Raw genomic sequence first — 13,222 nt, forward strand, 5'->3', positions numbered from 1 at the left:
GGGTTTAAGGGTGGTGGAGGGTTTTTAGGTTTCATGGATGAGTAGAGTTTAGGGGGTAAGTAGTTTTTAGGGTTCACAGATGCATGGGGTGTAGGCGTTTTGAGGTTTTTTAGATTTTATGGATGGGTGATGTTTCGGGCTGGTGAATAGCTTTAAGGTTCAGTGATGTGTAGAGTTCTGGAGTGGTGAACGGTTTTTAGTGTTTGGGAGTTTACAGTAGTGTGGGGTTTAATGGTTCAGGGAAAGGTGTTATATGTAAAAAGGCTTCTTAGGGTTTAGGGATGAGGGAGTTTAGGGGTGGTGAGGGGTTTTAGGAGATATAAATGGGTGGGTTTCAGGAGTGGTCAAAGTTTTCTTAAGGGATCAGGGATAAGTGGAGTTTAGGAGTGATGCATGATTTTAAGAGGTGAGAGATGGGTGGGGTTTACGCAAAGAAAGTGTTTTTTTGGGTTCAGGACCAGATGAGGTTTAGGGGTACTGAGGGGGTTTTAAGTTAAGGAAAGGAAAGACTCGCCATGGCTGTCAAAAAAGCTCAATTCACTGAAGAAAGCCATATATAGGGAATACCACCTACTCAAGAAAAATCCCCTTCAAAGGGCTCAAGAAGAAAGGTGAGGAAGTTGTGGCATGAATTTAAAAGGCTATCCTGGCAAGCTCATTTTGGGTAAAGATGCTTCACATAAGTAAAACCTGAAACAGTACACATTTCTGGAAACTAATCAAATGGATTGACAAGGACCCTACAGCTGCACAAAGCGTAAATATAACATAGAAGGTCTGGATCCATCACCTGAAGGACCACTGCTCCAGATCATCAGCTGACTCCCAAAGTTCACACAGTAAATTAACAATTACTGCCACATGTGAGAAACATCAGCCACCAGCAAGTCCAATTAGAAGTAAAGTGCACCAGCTACATCGTCCTTATATCCTGAAGAAATATCTTCTGATGGAAATATCAAACTCAACTTGGCATGTGGTGCATAGTGACTATCACCAAATAAGCCACATGGAAATATCATAAGAAGAAGCAGATCTGGTGGGGTCCCTAACCCAAATGGTTTACCACACATGCTCTTCAGGACAAACACAGAATTCTGGACAAAAAACAAAGCACTCTGTACAATAAGGTCAGTTCACAACAAATCATACCTGAATCCTGGCAGGGCTGTTCATCAAATCTTTAGAGGTGGTGGCAGGAGTAAAGCAGGCAGCTACTGACTTGTTTCCCTGCTCGATGTCACAGCTAAATATTATGCTAGTCTGATAGTACAAGACCTGTCAGATGGGTCTGATAGCTTGGGCCTAATCCTTTGGAACCAATCAGGGTTCAGCGAAGGGTAAAGCATGTCATTGAATGTAGCTGCCCTTGTATTTCATATGGAAAAGCCTTTAGCTCAAAACCCATCCTGTATGCTTGCGTAATGGACTTCAAAGCAGCGTCCGACAGGGTCTCTAGAGAACTACTGTGGCAGGAATTAACAAATGCCGGTATTTCGCCAACATTACCGAAAGCTGTCCAGCTCTGGTACTCTAACACATGGGTCTGTGTGAAATTAGGAGATGATGCAAAATTATCCAGGAAGATATACTCTACAACTGGCTTTAAGCAGGGGTCTGTACTCTCCCCCTTGCTGTTCAACATCTATCTATCCATATTGTCCAAAGATTTAGACACTTTAAATGCCCATGCACCAAAACTTGGGGAATACATTCTATTCCATATTCTGTATGTTGATGATCTACTTTTAAAGAGCATGACCCAGTTGGCCTGCAACGTCTTTTATACGCCCTTCATGCCTTCAAGTTGTGCAACAAACTTGAAATAAACTTCAAGAAAACTAAAGTCGTAAAGTTCAGTAAGCAGTTAAATTCACCTGGTTCTTGCCACATTAATGGAATCAGACTTACCTCTGATACAAAATACAAATATCTTGGGGTAATATTTAACTCAAGGGCCACTTATGGCCTGCAAATTGAGGCAATAACAACCAAGGCTATCCCTCCAACAGCAGGTTTCACTAAGCTTGCCATATCATTACAGGGCCCCATGTAAGTGCCCCTGCAGAAGGCAATGCAGGCAAAATCCCTACCAACAGTTATGTATAAGTGTGTAATCATACTGGGCAAGGCTACAAAGCAGTTAGACTTATTAGTGGCGAGAACCTATCGGACAGTTCATAACCTGCAAAATTAAACCTCACAGGAGCAAATATGGATAGAGTTTGGGCTACTAAAATAATCCTGGATGCTCAAGTGCACTTATTTCAAGATGTGATTCAGTTTTAAATCTGCAGAAGAAAACAAATTGTAGACTATGTTATAGTGTATGCTCACATTTAGAGCTGCGTTCGAGGACACAGGACAGTCGTTGCAAGCCGACATCTTGTGGAATTCTGATATATCCCCCAGGGTTTTCAAAAAGAAACTTAATGGCATGAGTAAATGAGTAAATCTCTCTGTTTACTTGAGGATAAATCCAGTCTCATGAAGAAGGCCCAGGCCTGACAAGTTATAAACACCTACAAATTGCTGAACCCACAGCATACTTTGTTCAGAGGTATGGGTACCAAACAAAGCTGAAATTATGCAAATATGGCTGGAAGTCCATCCAACTTTGGACTCAACTCCCCGAGGGATAAGAGTAAGTGAATGAGACCCCTGTAGACTTTCTGGTGCAAGGGAAAAGACTAAAGTTCCCGTCTTTTGTATTTGCCCAGCCATGCTGCTAGAATGAAGAAAGATGCTGCAAGAGGTGTTTAAGCGAGTTATGATACAAACCTGCAGACACGCTCTTATTGCAGCTCTTGATTCTGCGCACTTTTGTATAAATGTCAGGATGGTAAATTTTCTGACAATTTTCGAGTAAAGAGTCAAGGTTACTAAGGAGTAACACAAGTTACTAAAACTCTTGCCTCAGTGAAAATAAAGCCAAGGTATGGGCCCTCTCTGGTAACATGATTATCATTTCCCACATGAGGCAGACATCTGGAGCAAGTTATCTGTCAGGCCAATCTGCTAAAAGTGGACAAGAAATGTCATATCAGAAAATGCAAAGTTGACAAAGTTCATACTTGCTGCCCACTTACCAGAAAATTGTACCAAGAAACGATAAAATAAGTATTTCAGCTCTTCACCTGCATTCTTGAGATGCGTTTGTCCACTGGAAAAAATTGGCGTCTATTTTAAACAAAGTTTAGGTTATTTGTAAATATGATCTTTTTGTTGAGTTTAAGTGTAAGACACATGGCTAGTTTTTTTTATCTAGTACTGTTTTTATTCTTGATGTGGGATGTGCCCTGGTTTTAATTAATTAGGCACTTTTTCAATACATTTTATTTTGAATGAAGTTCAGTTTCTAAAGCACCAATATACTTTGCATAACTGCACTGCAACAATGAAGTCAACATAAGACTGGGACATCTGCAGTGTTCAAAAATGTCCATTCTGTGTTCTGATATCTAGAGCGCCATAACATTGCCCATATCACCTACATACAAGAGGAATGTCTTGACAGAAGGCTGAAGGTACGTTTTGCCTTGAGATAACAGGTGATCAATATTGGGAAAGGTTAAATAATTTCCTGTATAGATCTCACATTACTACAGCTTCCCAAATCTTGGGGTATCTCCCCACACCTCAATGATATTAGAATTAAATATAGGCTTCAGCATTAGAAAAGTCCACTCTAAAAGGATGACTTTCTCACAATATCCTTTTTAAGAGCCAGATAAATAGGTGTCCCATTGAGACGCTATAGATGGGGATACCCTGTTAAATAAGCAGAGGGACTGATGATCTTCTAACAGATGCTGAAGAAGAGGACATTCTAATTAAGGGGCAGAGGGACAGGCAAACTACCTAGATGCTCAAGCTGAGGACAACCTGTTTAGGGGTAGAGAGATGGGTGATCCATACAGAGGCTGAAGCTGAGCACATCATGTGTAGGAGGCAGAGGGATGGATGATCTACATAGATATTGAAGCTGAGGATATATTGTTTAAGTGGCAAAGGTAAGGATGATATACAGAGATGCTGAAGCTTAGGATTTCCTTCTTAAGGGGCAGAGTGACGGGTGATTCATAGGGGTGCTGAAGCTAAGGACATCTTGTTTTGAACAAGTCTATGGACTAAAGCAATCTGACCTAAAACTGAACCCCTCAGGAGTCAATGAGGACTTACAATTACGATTTACATGTCAAGCAAGTGGGTATTCCCAGAATATTGCTTATTTAAGTGGATTTTTGAAGCTGGAATGGTCATCCCAAACTGGCCTACTAGGGGCAGGACCAAGGATGCCCGACAACTGGAACAATGAATTTAGGTAGCTAGCTGAGGATAGAATTTTTCAAGATGTTCTCAAAATGCACACAGTGGACTCTCCAGTGGCAACTTCAGTTCTGGACAAGAATATTTAGGAATGGTAAGAAGGGTGGCTTGACATTCTGCATTTGTTACCCCTTGGAACAAGAAGCTCACGGTTGACATTCATACTCTGCTAGCAAAAATACAGACACTCAAAGCAATACTTCCAATACTGTTCCACACCCTCCTCAACAATGCGGTACACACACATACATACACCTGTGCGCACATACACATATACACACACACAGACACACACAGAAACACACCCTCATATACACACATACACACACTAGCATGTTTTCCCATTTGAGATGTCTCTGTGACATGGGTGTGTGAAGACCTCAGAAAACCCCTAAACGAGGAGGGACACACAAGAACATAATGAAAGAATTGTGTAATGTGTGCACTGTGGTCACAGTAACAGGCACACAAAACCCACACATTTTATGTGAAGTGCAAAAGAAAGAAGGACTTTCTGAAAGGAAACCTTTAACATGTTCACAAGTCCGTAGGTGTCTTTGTGGAATCAACAAGTGCTAACTACTTGTGGCTTCTCCGTGACCAATGTGCATCCATGCAGATTAGTAAATTAGTATGCCAATTTTCACTGATTCATTCATTTGATGCGTTTTGTCCTTACTAGCAATTCCATTTTCTTTTTAGCTCATCATGGATATGATGGAAATACGACCCCTGTTGCATAAAAGGCTAGTTTCATGGTGGCAAGCCCCACGCAAGGAACTTTTCCTATATTCCAGGGCTGGCAGAGACAGCAAACACCACCTAGATGAAGGCCACCACCTAGATGAAGGCCAACTCTTAAACTAGGATGCATGCGCAGATGCTAGCTACTGGGTCTTCAAAAAATGGGAGTGTGTGTTAAAGTACCACTGACTCCGCCTCCTACTCAATATGCATAGGGGCTCAGGCTGAAATCCTCCCACTATCAGTTAAGACATGTTCAAAGAAGGCAGAAAAACCAGGGGGGCTATTAACAAGCTCCTTGTACCACTGTGTGTCACTTTCTATGATGCACCGGCAGTGCATAGTACAGGCCCATATCTACAAGATCATGCAAATGCACTTTGAGTGGCTTTTTATGGCCTTGTAGATATGGTTTAAGGCAGCGCAGAGCAAGTCACTGCATTGGCTTACTCTGTGTCAGGGATGTGTACCATCGGAGTTGCGGTGGAGTTCCCATGCAACTCCCATGGGTTTTGATGCATTTCCAGATTTGCAAGAATCTGTAAACCTGGGAATGCTTCAGAATCTTACGCCTCCCCAGGGGAGGTGCACCAAGGAGAAATATCTTAGTTTTTCCTTGTGTTTAACTCCTTCTATATGTGCTGCAGAATGCAGCACACATAAAAAGATTAAAATGCCTCCATGGATTATGTTTGTGCAGGAAGGTGTTCTTTCCTGTACAAAAACAATCCTGGGCCTCATTTACAAGCCCACTGCACCATCACTGCGTCATTTGTTTTTTTGATGCATGGGGGTGCTAGCAGTACTGCTCCATATTTACAAACTGACACATTTGGCCTAATACATCAGTTTGTAAAGCTCTGTGTCGCATTATACCTGCTCCATGTATAATGTACGCAAAGTAGGTGTTCCCACAGGTAAAGCCCCACCGAACTGATGCAGTGAAATTTACATAATTTCACTGCTTCATTCTGCGACTTCATTGCATCAAAATGATACCACTTGCTCAGAGCAGGCATTAAATTGATGCATGTTTTTTCCTATGGAAGACTCCTCGCATTGCTGGAGTTGCGTCAGTTACGCTGAATGCATGTGTTTAATGACAACAGGTGCGTCAGAATTTCTGACGCATCTGTGAAAACGTGCAATATGGAGCTGTGTATTGTACATACAGCGCATCCGTGGCGTTGTTAGGGGATGTGCGGGAAGCACAAGAAATCTGATGCATTAATGGAGATGCATCAGATTCTTGTAAATGAGGCCCCCTGTCTGCATCACAGGCATCCTTGCACCATTGTGCAAGGGTGCCTGCATTGGTGCTAGGTGCCAAATTGTGTGCCAACGCAGGGTGAGAGGACAGAAATGTGCCCATTCACTGTGGCGCAGAGCAGCACTGCACGATAACTTGCAGCGCTGCCCTGTGCCACGGGGTTGTAAATATGCCTCCAGGTTTCAAAAGGAGCCCACTCTTCCATAATAATTTTTACATAAAAAAAGTCACTTGGCTGCCTCACCAGTGTTCCTGCGTATGTGAGATTTGAAGCGTCATCTTCTAAGAAGCGAGAAAGGCCGAAGTCAGACACCTTGCAAACCAGGTTGCTGTTGACCAGAATGTTGCGCGCAGCGAGGTCACGGTGCACATAGTTCTTGTCAGAGAGGAAACGCATCCCAGATGCAATCCCTCGTAGCATCCCCACCAGCTGGATCACACTGAAACCACCTTCGTTTTGCTGGGGAAAGATGACAGAAGGAAGGATGAGTGATCAACTAGACCCTGGGAAATGCACTTCTAAGAAACATAAATTACCACCAAAGGTACATCAACCCTAGAGTGACACCGCACATCTGGTGTGGGAGGTCTCTGCTATGCCCATGTTCCTGGTTACTCCTGCAACAAGGGTGTCCCACACAGAAATGGGCAACATTACAATCTTTATTGTCATGTGAAGTTTACAAGTCCCAACTTTCAATAAGTCTGCCAAGGTTTATAAAATTTAGCTAATTTCAAACTTCATAAGATTCTGACTGTGGTAAAGAAATCTGGCAAATGGACTGCAAACTAAGAAGTGCTAAAAAGAAAAAAAAATGAAGATCATAAATATGAGGCATAAGATTTGTGTGACTTTCAAAAGTGTAATATATCCATTTTGTACAAAATCACATACATTGCTCAATTTTGGATGGAAAACTCATGTAAAGGTCCTCATGCTTACGTTGAGTTCTAGCATAATGCTAAATCGTGTTTAGCATCGTACCAAAATGATATATTTAGTGAAACGATGGCCTTAAAAATCATCAGTGCTAAACACATAGTAGATATGGGACTGTGCTATGTTTTGCAATTTGTGCTGCTCAGTCTTGTCGAATATTCGGCAGCATTTGCCTGCACAAATCTTCACCTGACAATCCTAGTTATTCCTCACAAAAATCATCTGATTATCTGAATATTGCTGAACACCGTTTGTGATCTGCACTAATATTAAGCAATTCCATCAAGTTTTCCACTGAAAAACCTCTAACACCCACTTCCACAAAGCCTTGAGTGACAGAACTGAATGATATAATAATTACATCATCCAGACTTTCCAAAACACAAGTCAGTCACCCATTACCCAGTGGAAGGTTACAGACCGTCCCTCTCAGCCTCTGTGGGGCAGCTTTGTAACTGGAAACTGTTTTTCGTGCATTTAACATACCCTCTTCTTGTTACTAAAGTGGACTGGGAATTTTACTGATTATTTTCTTGAATGTTGTTTTGGTGCTGCTCAAATGTGTTACTCACATGTTTTGTTTTGTGCTACAGCTACCAGAGTATCAGTACTATCAGAGATCCTCCCTGAGGGCGGATGTAAAGATAGCACTCGTATATGTCCTTTGTGAATTCCCAAAGTCGTAAACTTAGACTTTTGGTCAAAGTTTAGGGGGGAAAGCATGGCGGCTGGTTAGGTAGCGGTGCGCAGGGGGGTTTCACTGTGCAGCGGCAGCGGAGTGTGAAGCACGGAGCACGATGCAGCAGCAGAACTGTGGGCCAGATGTAGGAAGCCTTTAGCGCCTTGCAAACGGCGGAAAACGCAAAAGGCCTTACGCGATGCAGAGTCACATTTTGCGAGTCGGTACTGACTCGCAAAATGTGATTCCAATTCGCAAATAGGAAGGGGTGTCCCCTTCCTATTTGCGACCGCATCGCGATGTAGAGTTGCATTGTGACCGCAAAAGCGGTCGCAAACCAACTCGCAGTTACCATCCACTTGAAGTGGATGGTAACTCATTCGCAAAAGGGAAGGGGTCCCCATGGGACCCCTTCCCCTTTGTGAATGCCCCAAAAAATATTTCTTCAGAACAGGCAGTGGTCCTATGGACCACTGCCTACTCTGAAAAAACCGAAACCAAATGGTTTCGGTATTTTTTCTTTTTGCAGCTCGTTTTCCTTTAAGGAAAACGGGCTGGAAAAATAAAAAAAATAAACTGCTTTATTTAAAAGCAGTCACAGACATGGTGGTCTGCTGTCTCCAGCAGGCCACCATCCCTGTGAGTGCCTAGACTCGCTATGGGGTCGCAAATTGCGACCCACCTCATAAATATTCATGAGGTTGGTCTTTGCAACCCCATAGCGAGTCGCAGAAGGTGTCTGAGACACCTTTCTGCATTTCATATTGCGAGTTGCAATTTGCGAGTCGCTATGACTCGCAAATTGCAAGTAGCAATATGAAACCTACCTACATCTGGCCCTGTATGTTTTAGGCAGGACGAGCTCCTACCTTCTTGTGGAAATTTTGGCAGGCAGAAGGGTGAGCCGCTGTGGATGGGACACAGAAGGGAGAGGGGCTGGAGCATGTAGCGCCTGTACTGTGGTCCCTAACGCCTCTTGGGATTCAATGCGGAAGGGAGGAAGCCATGAGAATTCCCCTCTAGTGGAGAAGTGGCAGAGGCAGCACACGTGGAAGAGGAACACTAGAGAATGGAGAGGTGGAACGGCCCTTACTGGCAACAGATTCTGATTTAGAAAAGCATGTAATTTGCGCCCCCTGGTTAGTTGCAGTTCGACCTGGGTCTTAATTAATTAATAGGAATCAGAAATATCAGTGTGCATGGCTCCAGGAGGGGTTGAGTGTTAATAAAAGGAAAGGAGGGGCAGCAGAGGAGACTAAATCTGCACCAGCTTACTCCGTAAGAAGAAGCAGAAGGATTATGTTGGGGGAGCGGCCCCCCATAAAACATCTACATTTGGTAACCTTGGTAGTTAGGAGGATCAAGTCAGGGGTAATGGCAGATTTAGTGGTAGGACTACCTCTAGTTTGAAAGATGATAGGTTATTGAGTAAGAGGCCTAGGATTACCCCTTCCAAAAAAACATACTTTAGAGTTCTGCCCAGCACCTTAGACATTGAGGAGAGAAAGCTTGCGCAACAAGGCACACATAGGGAAAAGGTTGATCAACAGCAGGAGGAGCTCAGGGGTAAATTGAATTTCTCAGATTGAGTACAGCCCCAATAGGTTTCAAGTCCTGGAAAATGCAGACTTGGGGGGGAATTGAAGATGGCAGACCCTCCTGTCCAGCCCCGCTACCTGACTTTACGAACGGGCGTCAAATAGGGATTCTCAGGGGCCTGAGATGGATGAGGAGTCAGGATCAGATGGGGGCATCCAGCAGAAGGGTCAGGAGCCCCAGTCTACATGCCCAATGGGTGAGGCCTCTTCGCGATCATTATCTGGGGGAAGAAAGGGCAGGTGTGGGGCTTGGTATAAGAGCCTCTCAACCAATGCATCACAGGAATGTTAGAGTCCTATCTTTGGAGGTTAGGGATGGTTTTGAGACCTCAAACACTAATCAGAAGGGGGTAAGAGGTCTGTGTGAGGTCCTTGGAAAAAAGATCGATGACCTGGCAGGGAGGACTGCCGCCCTTGAAGAAGAGGTTGGAGATCTGAGGATCGCAATCGAAAAAAACAGGGTGGAAATTCAAAGTTTGAAAGTAGGGGAGGAAATAATCTCTGGAGAACAATCAGAGAAGAAAAAATGTGAGATTCTTAAAGGTCCCAGAAGAAGTGGAAGGGGGAGACCTGAAAGGATTGGTAGTTCGCCTGATCAAGCAAGTAGTGCAGGTTGAAGACACAGAAGAAGCCATTGCAAGGGATATCCAAAGGGTGCATAGTGATCCATTTAGAAAACTCCCAATCAGAGACAAGCCTTGGAAAATATTGGTCAGTTTTCATACGTACGCAATTAGGGGGTGTATCTTTGCTGCTGCATTGTAAAAGAAGTCACTAATGGTGGAGAGGACTAGTTTTGGGATTAGATCAGATCTATCAAGTATGACACTAAATAAACAATGGGAGTTGGGGAAAAGAATCTATGTTTTGAAGGGGTTGGGGGCTATGGCCCAATTGAAATTCCCGGCTTCCCTAAAAGTACTGGCTAACAACAAAATGTATAACTTCAGAGATTGTAGAGAAGTAGACGATCTGATTAAAATTTTAGAAAAGGGTGACCAACACAGTTAAAGCAAGAGTGGATTCTTCATAGCCCGCAAGTACGGTCCCAGTGGGAGATCTCCTGAGACGGATTTGCCTACAGAAAGGAGATAGGGTGGTTTGTCCCAGGGAGTTAAGGGTTGAGGCTGGCGTTGGACTGGGGTTGTGTGGGGGGAAGGAGTAATAATCAATGGGCGAGGAGCATGGGGGACATATTTTTTTAAAGTGTCCTCATTCAGCGAAGCATCGGGATGTTTTTAGGGGGGTTTCTTGAGTTGGGTTTGATGGTAGAATGTAGATGACGAGGGCAAATGAGTTGAGGCTCCTATCTTGGAACATTAACGGTCTAAGGGTAAGGAACAGGCAAAGAAGGTTGTTGCAATACTTGAGAGATGTCCGAGCTAATGTGTTAGCTCTGCAAGAAACACATCTTTACAATCAAGAATGTATTAAGCTATTCAAACCATGTAGATGGTTACAGCAGATTTCAAGCACCACTCAGGCTGAGGGAAGCAAAGGGGTGGGTATTTTAGTTAAAAACCATCCTAATATCTCTTTTCAGAGCGGGCATGTGGATAAGGCAGGTAGGTGGGTAATCAGAAAATTATTGGCATTTGACTTTGCGTTCACTCTGGTGGGTTATTATGGGCCTGTAAGGATGATGCCGCGCCTTTGGGTGATATATTTCGGCATTTGTTACAATTTCCCAATCCTATAATATGGATGGGAGACTTTAATGTAGTGCTGAACTACGAATTAGATAAATCCTCAGGTAGCAGATCGATAACTAATGAGAAGATGCGATCTCAAGTATTAGCTATGATGTCTCAGTTGGGGCTGCACTATATATGGAGAGATAGGATTGGGCTAAAATGGGGATATACATATAATAACAAAAAATACAGACACCATTCTAGGATTGATTACATTCTAGTAGATGGGAGTTTGAGGGATTGTGTTGAGGAATTAGCACATGTTGGGTCCCACCTGTCGGATCACTCAGCAGTAAGCCTAAGTATTCGATTAAGGGGAGAGTAGCCCAGAGTAGGTAGACTCTAGAGAGAACTCTGCTACTGGATGAGGATATTGTAGTAGAATTGAGAGCAGACGTAGAGGAGTTTTTTAACCTCAAGGCAGGGTCATTGTCACCAGCTATGGTATCGGATGCCTTTAAGGCTTTTTTGAGAGGCAGACTGATAAGAGCGGCCTCCATTAGAAGGAAGGCATGGAAAGAAGAGATCAGTCGACTGGAAGAGCGTATACAACAAGTGGAGCAAGAGTTGATATATCTGGATTGCGAAGAGGGGGAAATTGAAAAATACTGTAAGTTAATTCAATATCTAGGGTATGAGCTCGCAGCGGTGATAGATAAGAGAGTTAAGGCAAGATGTGAAGTGAATAGGGTGGCGCATTTTGAGTATGAGGAAAATTGTGGGAAACGGCTGGCCTGGAAACTAATGACAAACCTGGTTAGGAATAAGGTGGTAGAAATTTGCGGTAAAAAATCTGGGGATATTGTTAGAAGTAATGAGGAGATTGGGGAATCCTTCCAGAATTATTTTAAGGACCTTTATACCGATAATCTAGAGGTGTCACCAGGGATGGTTAAGACATGGTTAAAGGATCTTGGCCCAACTGCCTTGGGTGAGAAGGACAATAAAGTCCTGAATGAACCGATTGGGCAGGTGGAAGTGGAGCACGGTGTACCGTCCGGGAAACTAGGGAAAGGGCCAGGTCCGGATGGGTTACCCTTTGAAATCTACAGAGTTCTAGGAGATAGTATAATGAAACTCTTAGCAGGACTGTGCCATAATATCTTAGAAGACGGGGGTATGCTTCCCAACTCTTAGAAGGAGGCCATCATCACACTAATTTTAAACCAGGGAAAGATCCCAAGTGTTGTGACTCATATAGGCCAAGCGATTACAAAATCTTTACAAAAGGTTTGGTAGACAGATTAGGGGGAGTTATAGGTAGATTGATACAGGAAGATCAAAAAGGATTTCTAAAAGGTAGCTACATGCATGAGCTGACACAGAGTCTGATAGGCTCAATAGAGCTAGCCAACTCTTGTAAAGAACTTTTAGAGTTAGTGATGATAGACGCCACAAAGGCATTTGATAGGGTTAACGGGATATATTTAGGTACCCTCTGTGAAGTCTTTATTTGGGAGGGAAGTTTATAAGGGCATTGCAAATATAATATCAAAACCCAGATGCAAGACTTTTAGTTAATGGTACCTTAACTCATCCTTTTAACATTGGAAGGGGAACAAGGTGGGGTGCCCATTATCCCCACTGCTATTTAACCTGTATATAGAGCCCCTTGCCTGAAACATTACAGGAGAGCAGAAGAAAGCCCTGTTTAGATGTGGGAATTGGTGCAGGAAGGTTGCTTTGTATGCAAATGATCGATGGTGTATACAACAAATCTAAAGCAAACCCTACCAGCCCTGGAAGAACTGACTACGACATTTTGGGGAAATTGCTGGGTATGTGTCAATTATGAAAAAACTGAGAAGTTATGATTTGGAAAATGCATGAGAAGAGAGTTTCAATTAAGAACAAGTTGAAATATCTGGGTATTACGATAACTCAAGATATAGAAAAAATAGCAGAAATTAATCTTGTGAAGGTTACGAGGGACTATTGCAAGCTAAGGAAGACCTGGGGAAATTTACC

The 13,222-nt window shown here is 43.2% G+C and overlaps 1 protein-coding gene across 5 annotated transcripts in view; it reads right to left on the bottom strand.

Moving 5' to 3' along the window:
• The window catches only part of LOC138303566 (ephrin type-B receptor 5-like), a 209,640-nt gene that overhangs the window by 10,026 nt on the left and 186,392 nt on the right, over positions 1-13,222 (bottom strand). For all 5 annotated transcript variants that reach the window (XM_069242826.1, XM_069242827.1, XM_069242828.1 and 2 more), the window contains one exon: positions 6,588-6,803. In XM_069242826.1, coding sequence (XP_069098927.1) covers positions 6,588-6,803 — 216 coding nt within the window. The remainder of the gene's footprint in view (positions 1-6,587; positions 6,804-13,222) is intronic.

This window comes from Pleurodeles waltl, chromosome 7 (genome assembly GCF_031143425.1).
Source record: "Pleurodeles waltl isolate 20211129_DDA chromosome 7, aPleWal1.hap1.20221129, whole genome shotgun sequence".
Lineage (NCBI taxonomy): Eukaryota > Metazoa > Chordata > Amphibia > Caudata > Salamandridae > Pleurodeles > Pleurodeles waltl.